Source organism: Falco naumanni, chromosome 10 (assembly GCF_017639655.2).
Source record: "Falco naumanni isolate bFalNau1 chromosome 10, bFalNau1.pat, whole genome shotgun sequence".
NCBI lineage: Eukaryota > Metazoa > Chordata > Aves > Falconiformes > Falconidae > Falco > Falco naumanni.
The window spans coordinates 19,254,975-19,270,106 of NC_054063.1; the positions used below are offsets into that span (position 1 = coordinate 19,254,975).

The 15,132-nt window shown below is 59.1% G+C and overlaps 2 protein-coding genes across 7 annotated transcripts; both read right to left on the bottom strand.

The window, feature by feature from the left end:
* Window positions 1-156: 156 nt before the first annotated feature.
* Window positions 157-14,487, bottom strand: LOC121095167 (aldehyde dehydrogenase family 3 member B1-like). 6 transcript variants are annotated; one of them, XM_040609625.1, is made up of 9 exons: window positions 3,367-3,528; window positions 2,540-2,650; window positions 2,345-2,465; window positions 2,096-2,181; window positions 1,859-1,940; window positions 1,334-1,720; window positions 1,054-1,220; window positions 742-841; window positions 157-350 (listed from the first exon to the last, which is right to left on the bottom strand). In XM_040609625.1, the coding sequence occupies exons 1-9, from the start codon at window positions 3,526-3,528 to the stop codon at window positions 157-159; spliced, it is 1,410 nt and encodes a 469-aa protein (XP_040465559.1). The 6 variants fall into 6 exon arrangements, with proteins under 6 accessions (XP_040465559.1, XP_040465558.1, XP_040465556.1 ...); XM_040609624.1 differs by having other exon boundaries at window positions 233-841; XM_040609622.1 differs by having other exon boundaries at window positions 233-841; window positions 1,334-1,940.
* Window positions 5,715-15,119, bottom strand: LOC121095171 (aldehyde dehydrogenase family 3 member B1-like). The gene is made up of 10 exons (XM_040609643.1): window positions 14,742-15,119; window positions 14,404-14,566; window positions 11,179-11,289; window positions 10,916-11,036; window positions 10,694-10,779; window positions 10,381-10,462; window positions 9,600-9,986; window positions 9,189-9,355; window positions 8,899-8,998; window positions 5,715-6,022 (listed from the first exon to the last, which is right to left on the bottom strand). Exons 1-10 carry the CDS (start codon window positions 14,849-14,851, stop codon window positions 5,829-5,831), a joined length of 1,521 nt encoding a protein of 506 aa, XP_040465577.1. The 5' UTR covers window positions 14,852-15,119; the 3' UTR covers window positions 5,715-5,828.
* Window positions 15,120-15,132: the final 13 nt, after the last annotated feature.

A 15,132-nucleotide genomic window follows, 5' to 3' on the forward strand; every position in this document is an offset into this window, starting at 1 on the left:
GGCAGACGGCGCTAGACTCGCTTCTCATTGGCCCGAGGGGAGCGAAGCTGCGTGGATTGGGCAGGGCGGCAGTGGGGCGGCGCGGCAATTGGCCGAGTGAGGCCGTGGGGCGGAACGGAAGCGTGGGCGGAAGCGGAAGTGAGCGTTTATTGCGGCTCAGAGGAGGGTGCAGGCAGCGCGGCGCTTGGTCTCGGTGGTGGCACGGAGCAGCGGGAGGCGGCGCGGGGCGTAGGGCGGGTACCGGGGGGTGTTGAGGGCTTCTCGGCCGGCCCCGCGGAGCAGCGTGGCCCGCGGGTGCGAGAAGGTGTCGAAGCTGTAATGTCCGTGGTAGTGGCCCAGGCCGCTCTGCCCTGCGGAGCAGCGTCTGTCAGAGCCCCGGCACCGGGCACGGCCCAGGGGAGGTCGGGACGGGTAATCGGAACTCCAGGGGCGGGATTAGTCGGCACCGGGCTAGAGGCCCAACCCCGGGGCTTGGAGGAGGAGGAGGGGGCCCCGACATGGGCACCAAGCTCGGACCCCCAGCCCAGCCACTGAAGGCAGGAGGGTCAGCACTGGGACACAGGTGCCAGGCACAGTCCCGGGGCAGGGGTTCAGGAGCTGCTGTGGGTGGGGTGGTGGGTGATGGCAGAGCTGGAAGGACTCTGGGCAGGATTTCCCCCACAGCAGGCAGGGCCCTGGTCTTGCCTTGCCTGCGGTGGGCAGGGGACCCCTGCAGCACCTTGTTCCCGGGGATGGACGTACCGATGCCGCCAAAGGGCAGCGAGGTGAGCGTCATGTGCATGATGGTGTCGTTGGCACAGAAGCCACCACTGCTTGTCTTCTCCAGCACTTGGTTCACCACCTGGGGAGTGAAAGCAGAGGGGTGCTAAGCACTCACCGGGCACCCCTGGGCTGCACTAAGACACGCACGGCTGGGGACATGGTGGCTTTCCTTCTGTGACCAGGGACAAAGTCAAAGGAGCAGCCCCGACTGGGTGCCTGTGGCTACCCAGACCCCTGCAGCAGGATGCGACCCAGGCTGAGGGGGATGCTGCTCCCAGCCCAGCTCTGCACCTTCTTGCAGGAGGAGAAGACATAGATGGCCAGCGGCCGCTCCCGGGCATTGATGAAAGCGATGGCATCGTCTAAGCTTGTTACTGTGAGGATGGGCAGGATAGGCCCGAAGATCTCCTCCTGCATGACGGGGTCATCCTGCTGCACGTCCACCAGCACCGTGGGGGCTGTGGGGAGAGATCCAAGCCTGGGCTGCCTGGCTGGGGGTCACAGACCATGTCCAGCAGGACCCCCACCCAGCACCTCTGCCCTCCCGACGGCAGTACGCCCCATGCCTCACCAATGTAGCGTGTCTGTGCATCCGTCTGTCCCCCGATGGCCACACGCCCGCTGCGCAGCAGTGCCTGCACCCGCTGGAAATGCTTGTCCCCCACAATTCGGGCAAAGTCAGGGGATTCCTGAGGGTTGGGGCCGTAAAACTCAGTAATGGCCTCACGCAGAGCGACCAGCAGCTTCTCCTGCATCTCCAGGCTGCACAGCACGTAGTCGGGTGCCACACAGGTCTGCCCCGCATTGAAGAAGCGGCCCCAGGCCACGCGCCGGGCCACGTTCTGTACATTGCAGGTGTCGGACACGTAGCAGGGGTTCTTACCCCCCAGCTCCAGTGTTACTGGTGTCAGGTGCTTGGCAGCAGCTGTCATCACGATCCTCCCCACGGAGGGGCTGCCTGAAGGTGGGGGGAGCAGCATGAACCCAGTGTGGTCATACTTCCCAATGGATCTGCACCCGGCTTGCCGGGACAGCTCCACACCCGTCTCCCTGCCTTGAAGAGAGGGCTGGGACTGAGTATTCCTGAGGGATGTACCGGTGAAGAAGATGTAGTCAAATTTGTTCTCCAGCAGCCTGGTGGTCTCCTCTGTGCCAGCAGTCACCACGGCAAAGCAGTCCTGGGACAAGGAGGGGAGGTGGGAAGTGCAGCACCAGAGCCGGGCAGGAGCAGAGAGAGTGCTCGGTGGGGATGTGGCTTGGTGAAGCAGGTTTGGGACACAGAGGGGCAGGTGTCCAAGGAGAGGGAGGTGACTGCAGCAGAGGGTTCTCCTACCTTGTCCAGGTACCTGGGCAGTGTCTCGGCCACTAACCTCTCCACATTCCTGCTGATTTCAGAGGGTTTCATGACAACGCAGTTACCTGCAGGACAGGAGCTCCCTCTTGTTAAGGCCCTCACTCTTGCAGAGCAGACATGCCCCCAGTGCGGTCCCATCACCCCATTCCCACTCCCAGGAGGACATGGGGCACCCCCCAGTGAGGTTCTGGTACCTCCCAGTATGGCAGGGACACAGCCCAGCCGCACCTGCAGCGATGGCCCCAATGAGGGGCACCAGGAGGAGGTTAATGGGGTAGTTCCATGGCCCGATGATGAGCACCACCCCATACGGGTCCTTGCGGATGAAGGCTGAGTCCAGCTGTGTCGCCTGTGGAAGGAAGGATGGTGTGAGGGACACCTGCCTGCCATGCCATACGTCCCCAGCCAGCCACTGCCCCATACCCAGTTCTTCTCCACGTGCTTGTCCTTCATCCAGGTGCCCAGGTTGTTAAGCGTGTGGTTGAGCTCACTCCTGCAGATGGAAATCTCTGAGAGTTCCACTTCGAAGGGCGGCTGGGGACACACAGGAGGTCATTGTGGTCACCGCTTCGGGCACAGCCCCGTGGCCGCCCCACAGTGGTTTATCTCCACAGAGGTCACCGTGGAGTCTCCTGGCAGCTGTGGCAGGATGTAACTGTCTCTACTGGGGCAAGACACCCACAGGGACACCCTGCGGCCATACAGTGGCGTGGATGGGTGGCACAGCCACCCCTCCAGTGTGCCGCCCGCATTGTGGCACGCCACCTATCCCACTGTTGCTGGAACACAGTAGAAGGTGATGGTTGAAGTCGGGGATTTGGTGTCTCAAGAAGTTCAGCTGCACCAGACAAGGCATGATGAAGACATGGCTCTGGAAGCTGGAAAGGGTACAATGGCCCCCAGATGCTCCCACTGGAGGCTGCCCTGGAACTAATTTGTTCTATTTCTGTGTGGCCAGGGGATGTTGCTGTGTGGTTCCCCCCACCAGGGCCATCCCCAAAGGCTATGCTGAAGATAACTACAAAAAAATAAAGGCCACTGCTCACCGGGCGCGGTGCCCAGCAGCCAAGCACACAGCCAGCCCCTCTGCACTCCCCTGCAGTGGGACCAGGAGAGGCTGGGAAGAGCCAAAGCAAGAAAATGTGGGTCAGGATACAGAGAGTTTTATAAATGAAGGGGAGGGGGCTGCAATTTTTAGCGGTGGAAAGGAAAGCATTCCCTACTGGCTGCCTTGCCCACGGTGGTCTCACCTTGCCCATGTCCAAGGCAGTGGCATCCAGGATGTCCTGCTTCTTCTCGTCCAAGAAGCGTCCCAGGGCTTCCAGCTGGGCTACGCGGTACTCCATGGGCCGTGTCTTCCCCGAGAGCCAGGCTGCCCGCAGGCGGCTCACCAGCTCCGTGTGGGCACTCATGCTGGGAGGAATCTCTCAGCCCTGCTCTGCTGAGGAGGAAATATAACTTATCTCAAATCGGATGTGAGCATCCAGAGCCAGCCACGTGTTAAAAACCTCGAGCGTGGGCTGGGTGATGCGGCTGAGCAGCCCCACGTGGGGACTCGTCCTGAGGAGGCGCTGAGCACTGCCTGCTGCTGAGGAAGTATCACTTCCCTCGGGTCAGGCAAAGGCGTCCAGCTCTGACCACGCAGTAAAATTCCAGGGAAGGGCTGGGTGACTGGCAGGGTGGTGTGTGTGTCCCCAGCCTGACCTAACGGTGACTCCATTGGGCTCCAGGTGGGTCTGGGGGTTTGCCCGGGGCAGCACACCTACCACGGGTAGTGGGTGTGCTCTAACAAGCAAACCGAGCGATGCCTGGGGTGAGGCCAGGAGGACCCTGCATATCTCACCCTGCATCTGTACCATCCATCCCCACCGAATTCTCAGCCGTCCGTGCCAAACCGCTGGGCCCCACCGACCTTCCAGAACCGCCACCTTGCAAAGGGCCAGTCGGCACACAACAATTCACCTAGCCCCACCTTGCCGTGAGTATAGATCTGGCATTTATAATTTTTTTTTTCCTTTTAGGACAAGAACTCAAGCTACAGGACAGCTGGACAGGCTCGGACCCCTCTCCTCCCTGAGCAGGGCCGCCTCTTTGGTCAAATTTGGATTTCGACTACATCAGATGCTACCCGGACAGTTGTGTCACCAAAAGCACTGAACACTTACCCCCAGCCCGATTTTTGCGGTAAGTGCGTTTATCATTGGCAATCCTGAACTTGTACCTGTCACCTTAATAAATCTTCTCTTTTTTTCAACTTTGCGAAACTGTTTTGGTGGAAGTCCTTAAACTGGGCTCAGGCAGGCAAACACTGGCTCTGGCGAGTCACCACGTAACCCCTCCGACCTGAACCCACCGATGCATCTGGGAGGAGACGCTGATCCCGCTGTGCCTGGACTCCTCTCTGAAGAATTTGGAAAGTGAGAGGATCCTTTCCAAAGCTCCTGGCTCAACGTGAGGGCTGTCCCCCCACCCTCCCAGCTACTCGTCAGGGTCTGAATGCGACACGGCTGCAGCGACCGGCCCATGGACACGGCCACCGTGTTCCCTCCTGCCCCGGCAGCAAGTGGCCAAGCAGAGGGACCCCCTTCCCCAGCACAGCCAGCTCCCCAAGCTGGGGGGGAGCAGCACGGGTGAAGGAGCAACCTGGTGTGCCCCTCTACCCTGCCAGGGACTAAGCACTGTGCAGGGATGTGTCCAACGGGTTTTTGTGCTGGAGAGGCAGTGGGTTGCGTCTGACCTGGATTCTCCATTTGCAGAGCACGGGGTGGGGGTAGCGGGAGGGGAGGAGCAGCTGGGATGGAGGAACGGAGCCCAGAAACCCACCAGGATGGAGCCGAAGCAACCAGGACAGCGTGGTCAGGGGCTCTGGAGGACGGCACACCTGGAAATGCTGCAGAAGGCTTCCCGTCCCTGCTGCACCTCACTTGTCCCTCTGCTCCAGACTCGGCTGCCTGTGCTGCGCACCAGGATCTCCGTGGGATTGCCGAGATTGCCAGCCCACAGGAGATAAGGGAGAGCAAATTGCAGGGCATGGGGCAGAAGAAATGGATGGTTCCAGTCCATGGATTTGGGAGGAGGGTGTTGCTGTGGACTTTCTCGGGGGAGAGTCCCATCTCTGTGGGACTGCCAAGATTGCCAGCCCACAGGAGATAAGGGAGAGCAAATTGCAGGGCATGGGGCAGAGGAAATGGATGGTTCCAGTCCATGGATTTGGGAGGAGGGTGTTGCTGTGGACTTTCTTGGGGGAGAGTCCCCAAGGCAGGGGGTGCAGGCATCCCCTGGACCACCCCCCCATCCCACCTGCTCCCCTGCTGCAGTGGGGCTGGCAGGGATGGAGGCAGAGGGTGATGGCACTGGGATGGAACCCATCAAGGGGGCTGCAGGACCTGTGCATGGGGAGATGTGGGGCACAGGAGACATGTTGGGCAGAGGGGCTCCCAATGGGGCTCTGTCACAAAACTTCTGCCCCAGGTGCTGGCAGGTTCCACCTTCCTGCTGGCTTCACCCCTCCCTAGATCTCTCCCTTCTGTTGGCCACGGCTCCATCCCATCTCCCGATGGGCAGGGAGGTGGGAAGGAAGCACACAGGAGGTCACCGGTTGCAGGGAAGCACCTTTCATTGCACATGGCCACCACAACTACCGCGGCTGGCAGCAGGAGATATGGCAGGGGACCCTCAGAGCAGGGTGCGGGACCCTCAGGCTGTGGGACCCTCAGAGCAGGATGCAGGCCCCCTTGCGCTTCACCTCGGAGGCAGCCCGGACGATGCCCAGCTTCTGCCGGCTGTAGGGCGGGTAGCGCAGGCTGTTGATGGCCTCCCGGCCCATGCCGCGGTGCAGGCAGCCACGGTGGTGGCTGAACGTTTCGAAGGTGAACTTGCCATGGTACATCCCCAAGCCGCTGCTCCCTGCAACACACAGCACAGGTCCCCAGTTGGTGGCTGGGTCTGGCCATCGCTTGCCCACCATTAGGGCTAACAAGGCCAAAATTCAGCTCCCAGCGCCCAGAGGATGCGGGGACGATGGAGGCTGCTTGTGTCTGTGGACGGCACCACATCTTCATCCAGCTGCTTTCCACCAGGGTTGGCAGGGAGCGCTGGCCATGGCCACTCTTCCCTTGAAAGCAATCTAAAGGGGATCATGGAGGGGGGCTAGGTGGCCACCCAAATGATGCTTGAGGGATGTTTGGAGTGAGAAGACCAGGCTGGGAGGAGGAAAGGTTCCCCATAACCCTCTCACCAGTCTGGATTTCACCAGTTCAGGTGACACGTTTAGCACCGGTGCAGAGCTCACCGCATTAACGCAGGCCCAGAAAAATCTTCATGGAATAAGAGTTCCACAAAACGTTGTGTTCCCACCAGGAGGGACTGCACCTTGAAGGATTTCTGAGGAAACCAGCTGCAGGCTGGAGCCTTTCACGTCATCCTGCTGCTTTGCGGGGAGGATCTGCAGTGCCCCCACTTTGCTGGCAGATGGGGGGAGCGGAGGGACCAGGAAGGGCAGCACATTCAGCGTGGTGTGGGGAGGCAAGAGCTCTGATTGCTGCCCTCCCGTCCTCACCCTCCGGGGGGGAAGCAGCATTTTATACTAGCCTGGAACAGGTCCATGCCCTTGAGGATGCTGCGAGATGTGTCCCCATCTCCAACGATGCTTAAGCAGCTAAAACGCTCAGTAAAGACAATTAGTCTTGTTTCTATACCTTCAACTCTTTAGCAGGTGCTTCCCACATCCCCTTTCAAGTTTCTGTTATCTTTTTACTCTAATTCGGAAAACTTTACTGCTTTTTTAAAATAAATAAATAAATAAAACAAACTTTTTGATCGTGAAACCTCTCCTGGTGCCAGAGCGACTGGGAATCACCAAACTGATGATGTAGTGTTGGAGTGGGCAAGATGCTGCTGCCAGAGTTGCTTCCCTACCACAGGGATACCCTCCGAAACACATCCTTCCCCCCACCCTGCTGGCTCCAGCCCCGCTGCAGGCAGAGCTCCTGGAGCAGGAAGCAGTGACAGTCGAGGTGGCTTTGTGACAATGTGACCCATCTCCAAGGACGACTGAAGTGGCTGTTGGGAGGGGAAAGCTGGCTGGGCAGAACCAAGCATGGGGAAGCCAGGCAGGCTGGCAGGAAACAAGGAAATCCACTGGTGTGCTGATAAGAGATGTGATGAAATTCTGTGAGTCAGACTCCCTGAAGAAATGCAAATCCTGGTCAGTCCTGGGTTATGTTTGGCACCTCACACGTCACCAGCCCCGACACAGAGGAAGGTCACCGGGTGGCTTGGGTGGAGAATATGAGCTGGTTTTCCATGGTAGTGAAGGTCATCTAATCAAGAGTGGGTATCTCCATCACCCAGCCCCCCTCTCCAAGGGAAGAGAGCAGCTCTTCTGAGCGTGTTTTGCCAGCCCAAGTGGACATCCAGAACAGGGCAGAAGGGATACAGCCCCGAAGTGCTGCTGCTGCCTGTGAGCTGTGCAACGCCATGTCACAGGGCTGTCGTAGGAACCAAGTTTCCTTGGATTCAAGGAGAGCCTGGGCCAGCACGTGGAGGCCAGCACCCTTCACCGAGCATGCAGGGACCCTTCTGGCTTAGCAAACCATCTGAGCTGGAAACAGATGGAGGCTGGAAGACTTTCAGGAGTAAAGACTGTGGATGCTTGCTCTGTTCGTATTCATGCATCTGCATAGGGTTGTGGTGGAAGAATGCAGAACTAGGCACAGCTTTGTTCTGAAGCCTTTAAAAGAATGCAAGTCTTGTTTTCCTGCTGATGCTCCGGATAGAAAACATCCCGTGGGAGCTCAGAATCATGTACATCAACTGAAACATGAGCGCTACACAACTTACAGCTGATGGTAGAATCACAGAATCTTTTTGGTTGGAAAAGACCTTTAAGACCATTGATTCAGAATAAAATTTAGACCTTTTCGGGGTCTGTGGGTTTACAAAAGCTTTGTGTGAAGCAACATGGAGGACCATCAGAAACTGCACATATAAATAAATTTGCCTCAAAAATAGCCCCCTTGGGTGATTTGTTAGTGCGGGGATGGGCTGATGGCAAATGCTTGCAAGGATTTTAATGCTCATTGTATCTCTGCTGGGCTGTCATCTGGGTCCCCTGCTGCTCACTCAGTGGTTTTATCCAATATAGATCTCCAGGAGTTTTGATAAAGGCACCTGTGTACGTTTGGGAATCCATAGGAAATTGTGCTGTCTTCAGACTCAGAGTCCAAAATGGAGATCCATTAAAAACTGAAATTCCGAGTTCCTGAAAACTGTGGGTAAGGGACAATTTCCAAGTGTTCTCCTTCAGAGAGAAGGGGTGGCACAGCAGCGGGGTGGGTGTGAGGGGCTGCCTGCCAGCACCCTGCAGAGACACTGCGTGTAGAAGGGAAGGTATGGAGATGTTTCTGTGGTGGGCACACTCAAATTCCCTACCTTTTAAACAAGACATTTGCACGTACACAGGGAACACCGTGCTTGGGGGGTGGCAAACACAGAGAGAAGAAACCTCACAGTGCTCCACACACGTCCAGCAGAAATGGGGCTGCAAAGCCTGAGAGCTAAGCCCTCACACAGTGATGCCAGGGGCCTCTGGTGGGGTCCTGGCAGGGGCACAAGGATTTCCCTCCCAACCTTTAAGCCCCCTGGACCTGGGACCCAGGCCTGGGTGCCCCAACTGCCCCGAGACCCTTCCACACCGTGGCCAGCACGGCTCAGGCACCGTGGGCAGGATCACACCCGGTGCACGTTGGCCAGGGCAGGCAGCTTGGGGGCTTTGGACCTACCAATTCCACCAAAGGGCAGCGAGGTCAATGTCACGTGCATCAGGGTGTCGTTGCCACAGAAGCCGCCGCTGCTTGTCCGCTCCAGGACCTGTTTCACCACCTGGGAGGGAAGCAGAGAAGGTGGGGATGGGTCTCGTGCGTGGTTCCCACACCTCCAGCTGCAATCCTTCCCCCACAGCCAGGGCTGTCTGCTGTAAAGAAATTTTTTTGAGCATGAACACTGCTGAATACACCTGCCAAGGAGCATGGGGCAAGCGTAGCCCTGGCCTTACACAGCCTGCACACCATACCTTGTCGTCGGAGGAGAAGGCATACACAGCCAGTGGCCGCTCAAGGCTGTTGATAAAGTCAATGGCTTCGTCCACACTGGCCACAACAACAATGGGCAGGATGGGGCCGAAGATCTCCTCCTGCATGATGGGATCAGAGTGCTGCACGTCCACCAGCACCGTGGGAGCTGTGGAGAAAGAAACCCGGAGGCATCAGCCATGCATAGAGGTTGGAGATGACACCTTGGTCCTCTCCCCAAGACCCACACCCCCTCTAAGGCAGGACACCCCAACCAAGCTACCCGACTCCCACGCAAACCTTCCCTAAATGTCCCTTCCATCTAGAACCTCCCCTCCAAGAATGAGACCCACTCCAAAATCCAAGTCCACTCCACGCAAGGAAGGAGACATATGTGAAGTTCAAGCCCGCACCGATGTAGCGCTCCTTCTCGTCCGTCTGTCCCCCGATGGCCACACGCCCGCTGCGCAGCAGTGCCTGCACCCGCTGGAAGTGCTTGTCCCCCACCATGCGGCCAAAGTCGGAGGATTCCTGCGGGTTGGGGCCGTAAAACTCAGTGATGGCCTCACGCAGGGCAGGCATCAGCTTCTCCTGCATCTCCAGGCTGCACAGCACGTAGTCGGGCGCAATGCAGGTCTGCCCCGCGTTGAAGAAGCGGCCCCAGGCCACGCGCCGGGCCACGTTCTGCACATCGCAGGTGTCAGACACGTAGCAGGGGTTCTTGCCCCCCAGCTCCAGTGTTATGGGCATCAGGTGCTTGGCGGCAGCTGTCATCACGATCCTCCCCACGGAGGGGCTGCCTGTGGGCAGGGAAGAGATGCATCATGGTGAGGATCCCACCAGCTACGGCCCAACCCGTGGCCTCAGCCTTATCAGGAGCCAGAGCCAGAGAAGACATGTCAAGTCCTCTAGCACCCTCTCCAGCTCCACCATGGCATTCCCCATTTCAGCCATTATGGCTATTAGATCGTCAAACATGTGGGTGGTAGATCCTGTACTGGATCCTGACACCAGATCCCCAACACAATGAGCTCTGCCTTCTCTGAGGGCAGGGAAGGGGTCCTCTGCTTGCAGGCTGGCTGCCCACCATCCCATGCTGACGGGCAGGGTAGTTCACAGCAGGGAGCCTGGTGGGAACTCATCCCACTTTGCACAAAAGCCAGGCAGGGCTCTGCTCTGGCCCACGGGACATACCAGTGAAGAAGATGTAGTCAAACTTGTTCTCCACCAGCCTGGTGGTCTCCTGCACACCCGCGGTCACCACGGCAAAGCAGTCCTGCCACATAAGATGAAGGGTACCCCGCTGTCACCATCTGCCTGGGCCACTGTGTCCCCATCCCCACCAACAGCATGGAGGAAGGACGTGTGGCAGTGCCTGAAGCCAGGGATGGAGTAGTGCTGGCATGTGCAAAGCAGGCACAGCGCTGGGAGGGCACAGGGCATGGCACCCTGTGCGCAGGGGTAGGAACACCCCAGCCATGAGACAGCGACAGGGAGAGCTTCTTACCGTGTCCAGGTAGCTGGGCAGCACTTCACCCACGAGTGTCTCGGTGTTCTTGGTCATCTCCGAGGGTTTGATGATGGCACAGTTGCCTGGGGGGAGATTATAGGACGTTGGAGCAGTGACACAGTGACAGCCAGTCCTGCCGGCACCCCAGCCTGGGGTCGCGGTGCCCCCGCCAGTGTCCAGCACTGTCTGCAGCTGCTGGGTCAGGGCACGTCAGCTCACCGGCAGCGATGGCCCCGATGAGGGGCACCAGGAAGAGGTGGATGGGGTAGTTCCAGGACCCGATGATGAGCACCACCCCGTACGGATCCCTGCGGATGAAGGCCGAGTCCAGCTGTGTCGCCTGCAGGACACCCACCGCATCAGGAATGCTTCATTGCAGGATGAGTCCCAACCTGCACCGCCATCTGCATGCCAGCATCCCACCCTGCTCTGCCCAGGAGGTGGGTCCTTCCCCCCATCCTCTCCCTCCCCTTCCCTCTCACCAGATTCCTGTCCACCTGCTCGTCCTTCATCCAGTGGGACAGGTTGTTCAGGGTCTCGTGGAGCTCATTCTTGCAGAGGAGGATCTCTGAGAATTCAGCTTCAAAGGGTGGCTGGGGACACAGAGCAGCCCACGCGTCACCTCGGCACGTGCCACAGCACAGCAGCAGCTCTTGTCCCTACTCTGCATATTTTTTACCCAGGATTTGGGGACCCGAGCCCTTCATGTCCCATGGTGGACACACACTTTGTTCCCACCCCCAAGCCCCACGGCACAGCACCCCACAGAGAGAGGGTGAGCCCCACCGTGTCTGCAGCGCAGGGCACTGGTGAGCTCCAATATCCTGCTGCAATCTCACCGGGGCTGCCCCACGGCAGCGACCTGCCTGCAGCCACGCTTGCCCTGCTGCGAGCTCCCTTGAGGTTCAGGAAAATTAAGTGTTTGGGGAGGAGAGGGGGTCTGTGGAGGCGGGGGTGGCGTCTGGGGGAAGAGAGGGCTTTATAGCAGGACAGGCTATTTTTTCACAACCTGCCAGGGTGCAACTCAAATAAGAGCCTTCAAGGATTTAGCCTGATAAATGAAAGCTCAGAAATGATGCAGGTGCAAGCAGTGTCCTCCCCACCCTTTGCCCCACCGTGGGCATGTCACCGGCATGGGCACAGCGCCGGCGCCGACATCCAGCTCTGCCAGCACCTTCTCACCATCCATCACCACGAGAGCCCTCTGCGTTTGTCCTGCAGTTGGGTTTTTTTCTCACCCAGGGGTACGGTGGAAGGTGAACAGGAACTGGCACGTTTGGTGGATACCAACAGCTGGTCCTGGGGGATATCCACCGGCCAGGTGTTGAGGTTTGGGAGGAAATATGAGAGAAAAGGGAATATCCAGATTTTGGAGCCTGTTTTGTGCAGGCTTTTTTGGCAGAGTGGGATGAGAAAGCGGGGAGGAGATCCACTGCCGAGTCTAGGAAGGAGGGAGAGGGGGAAGCAGAGGCTTCCAGAGGTTGCCCTCAGCAGGGTGGGAGGCGTGATGTTCATGTGGAGAGGGAGCCCGAACAACGGAGGAGTTTGGGAGCACCACCGGTGCGTGGCTCGGCCATGACATGGAGAGGAGAAGCAAGATCAAAGGGGCTGGGTGCCCCTCCAGGGTGAGAGACAGCAGAGAGCACAAGCAGACCGACCTGCTGGATGCCTTTTCCAAGGAAAAGGGAACCTCAGGCAAATGAGGAAGTACAACCGACACTGCCGATGGCTATCAGCCGGCTGCGGTGGGTGTTCGGGCAAGCGGGGTGGCTTGGGTGGGCTGGGGTGGCTGGGCTTGTGGCAGGGGATGCAGCCCAAGCAGGAGCAGAGCACCACGTGTTGGGCTTTCCGAGATGAGGCCAGGTAAAAGGGAGCCTGGTACCTCCCGTAGGGTAGAAGAAAGAAGAAGCAGAGACCCGGCACCCAGGGAGGGTATTACAGGAGGTGTCCAACGTTTCCTGAGAAGAGACGGGAGGAACCGCAGGTGGGATGCTGCTCTGACTCCCTTGTGTGACACCACAGACCGCTCTCTCCACGGGACCAGCAGTAGGTGTCCATGTGTCCATCTCGTTTGCCCTTTCACAGGAGTGGTGGCCCCAAGGGCGGCTCGCACACTGGGTGGCCAGTGGTGCCCGCAGTGCCACGGCAGTGGGTATGGAGCACGGAGCACGCACACGGCACTCAGTGTGGACAGGAGGCAGTGCTGCTGGCTTCCAGAAGTGTTTGGGAGCATCGTGTGTACTTTCCCTGTTTCTGAACCTGCTTCAGTGAGCCTGGGCCGGACGGACCTTCGCTCTCACTCGCTGCACCACCCTTGTGCCCATGTTTGAGCGGGGGTTACTCAGCCATGGCTATGGCCAGTGTCCTGGGGATAACGCTCAGGTGCTGCCAACCCGGGCACAGTGTGAGCAGGCGCAGAGGAAACCATGTCATTAAAAATACAAAACCAAACCCATGACTGTACTGCTGTGAAAGGGTTAATAATTGTACTAACCAAAATGTCAAATCCCAAATTTTAACCCTCAATGGCACTGCCTTAGGCTCATCGGCAGACTTTTTCCATCTCACATCTACCCCTGGGGTGAGAGCAGTTGTGGCTGCCTCCATTTGTCCTCTCTCACACTGAAGGTCGGATGAACAAGACCTTCGCACAAGCTGCAGCCCCGGCCACCAGCTGCTGGCACCACGCCAGCCGCAAGCACCGCACCAGCCGGACCTGAGCGGAGATGCTCAGTACGGGGCGGGAAGGGAAGGTGCTCTCAAATCCCCCCTGCCCAGAACCGGGTCAGCGCCGGCGGCATCGCTTCCCAAATGCTGCCTTGGAGGTTTCCCAGTGCAGGTGGGTGTCAGGCCCCTGCCTGGGTCAGGAAAGGGGAAGCACAAAGGGTGCAGAAGCAAATGAGAAGGAAGGATCCCCTCAGCACAAGAGCTGGCTGCTTAAAAATAGGAAAAATTATGTAGATCCCATCAAACCAGTGTGCAGTAAGGATGGGGAGGGTGTCCAAAGGGAAGCTGTGAACCAGGATGGAGAACAGCAGATGATGATAACCCCCTGTGGTGTGCGAGGCTCCAGCTGTGGGCAGATGAGCTGTACCAAAGGGGGAACTGTTGGGCTGCTGGGGCCAGAGCTGTTTGAAGACTTACAGAGACGCTGGAGATGGGGCTGCTCTGCCCCAGCCCTTGGTGTCCTTGACATCATGGGGAGGGAGGGAGCAGAGAGGTAGGGGACAATGCAAAGCTGGGGGGTCCAGGCTGCGACAGCTGCAGCCTGGGTGTGCACCAAGGGGAGGGGGTGACACTCAGTGGATAGCCCAAGGCAGGGAGCACACGGAGGAGGTAACAGGAGTAGGGATGGACCTGCCCAGAAAAGAGGTAAACTGAGGATGGTGTGTTTGGGAACAGCTAATTATGTCCAGATGCTCCCCACAGCCACCTCTGTCCATGCCGAGGGCAGGGATGAGCTCTGGAGGAGGTGGGCTGGGGTGTGTTCCAGCTCCCTCTCCCCGCCGCCATCTCCACCCACATCCAGCGGCTCCAAGCCCAGCATGGGGATGGAGCACCAAAGCGGTGAGGAAGCTCTGCTGAGACATCACATCAGCCCTCTGTGTGATGGCAGGAGCTGGCAGGGCTGTGGGCAGTCCCTCAGCTCCTCCAGCCACTGGGTCTCCCAGTTCCTGGCCCCCTCACCTTGCCCACGGTGGTCTCACCTTGCCCATGTCCAAGGCGGTGGCATTCAGGATGTCCTGCTTCTTCTCGTCCAAGAAGCGTCCCAGGGCTTCCAGCTGGCCCACGCGGTACTCCATGGGCCGTGTCTTCCCCGAGAGCCAGGCTGCCCGCAGGCGGCTCACCAGCCCCGTGTAGGGGTTCCCGCTGTGGGGACAGGGATGTCAGAGAGACCCCAGCCCAGTCCCTCATGCTCCCAGTGATGAGACGAGAGAGCGGAGCTCCACATTGCCCCAGCCCAGCACCAAACAAAAGCTCCGGGGATGGGGCAGTGCAGCTGGACCCCTCCTGCCTCCCCTCCGTCCTGGCCACACGCTCTCACCTCACAGCATTGCCGTCCATGCTCCCCTTCCCACCACCACCATCATCATCATCATTGGGGGCTCTGCCAGCCCCGCTGCCCAGGGGCTGCTGCTCGAGGGGCTGCTGCATGCCGGACTGCGGGAAGATGCTGCTGCCAGTCTCCACGGTCCCAAGGAAGCAGCACGGGGCAGGTTACGCCGGGGCTGCCCACAGGCTGGGCAGGCTGCCGACACCTCGCACCCTTTGGGCTGCAAACCGCAGCTCCCCTGCCCCAGCTAATGGGGCGCCTTACCCAGAGGAGGTGGCCTCCAGGAGCCGTGCTGGCACCCTGGCACTGCAGCCAGCACCCTGATGAGCTCTGTAGCTGGCGTGGGGCTGGCAGGATGCAGGCAGGGTGCAGGCAGCGTGCA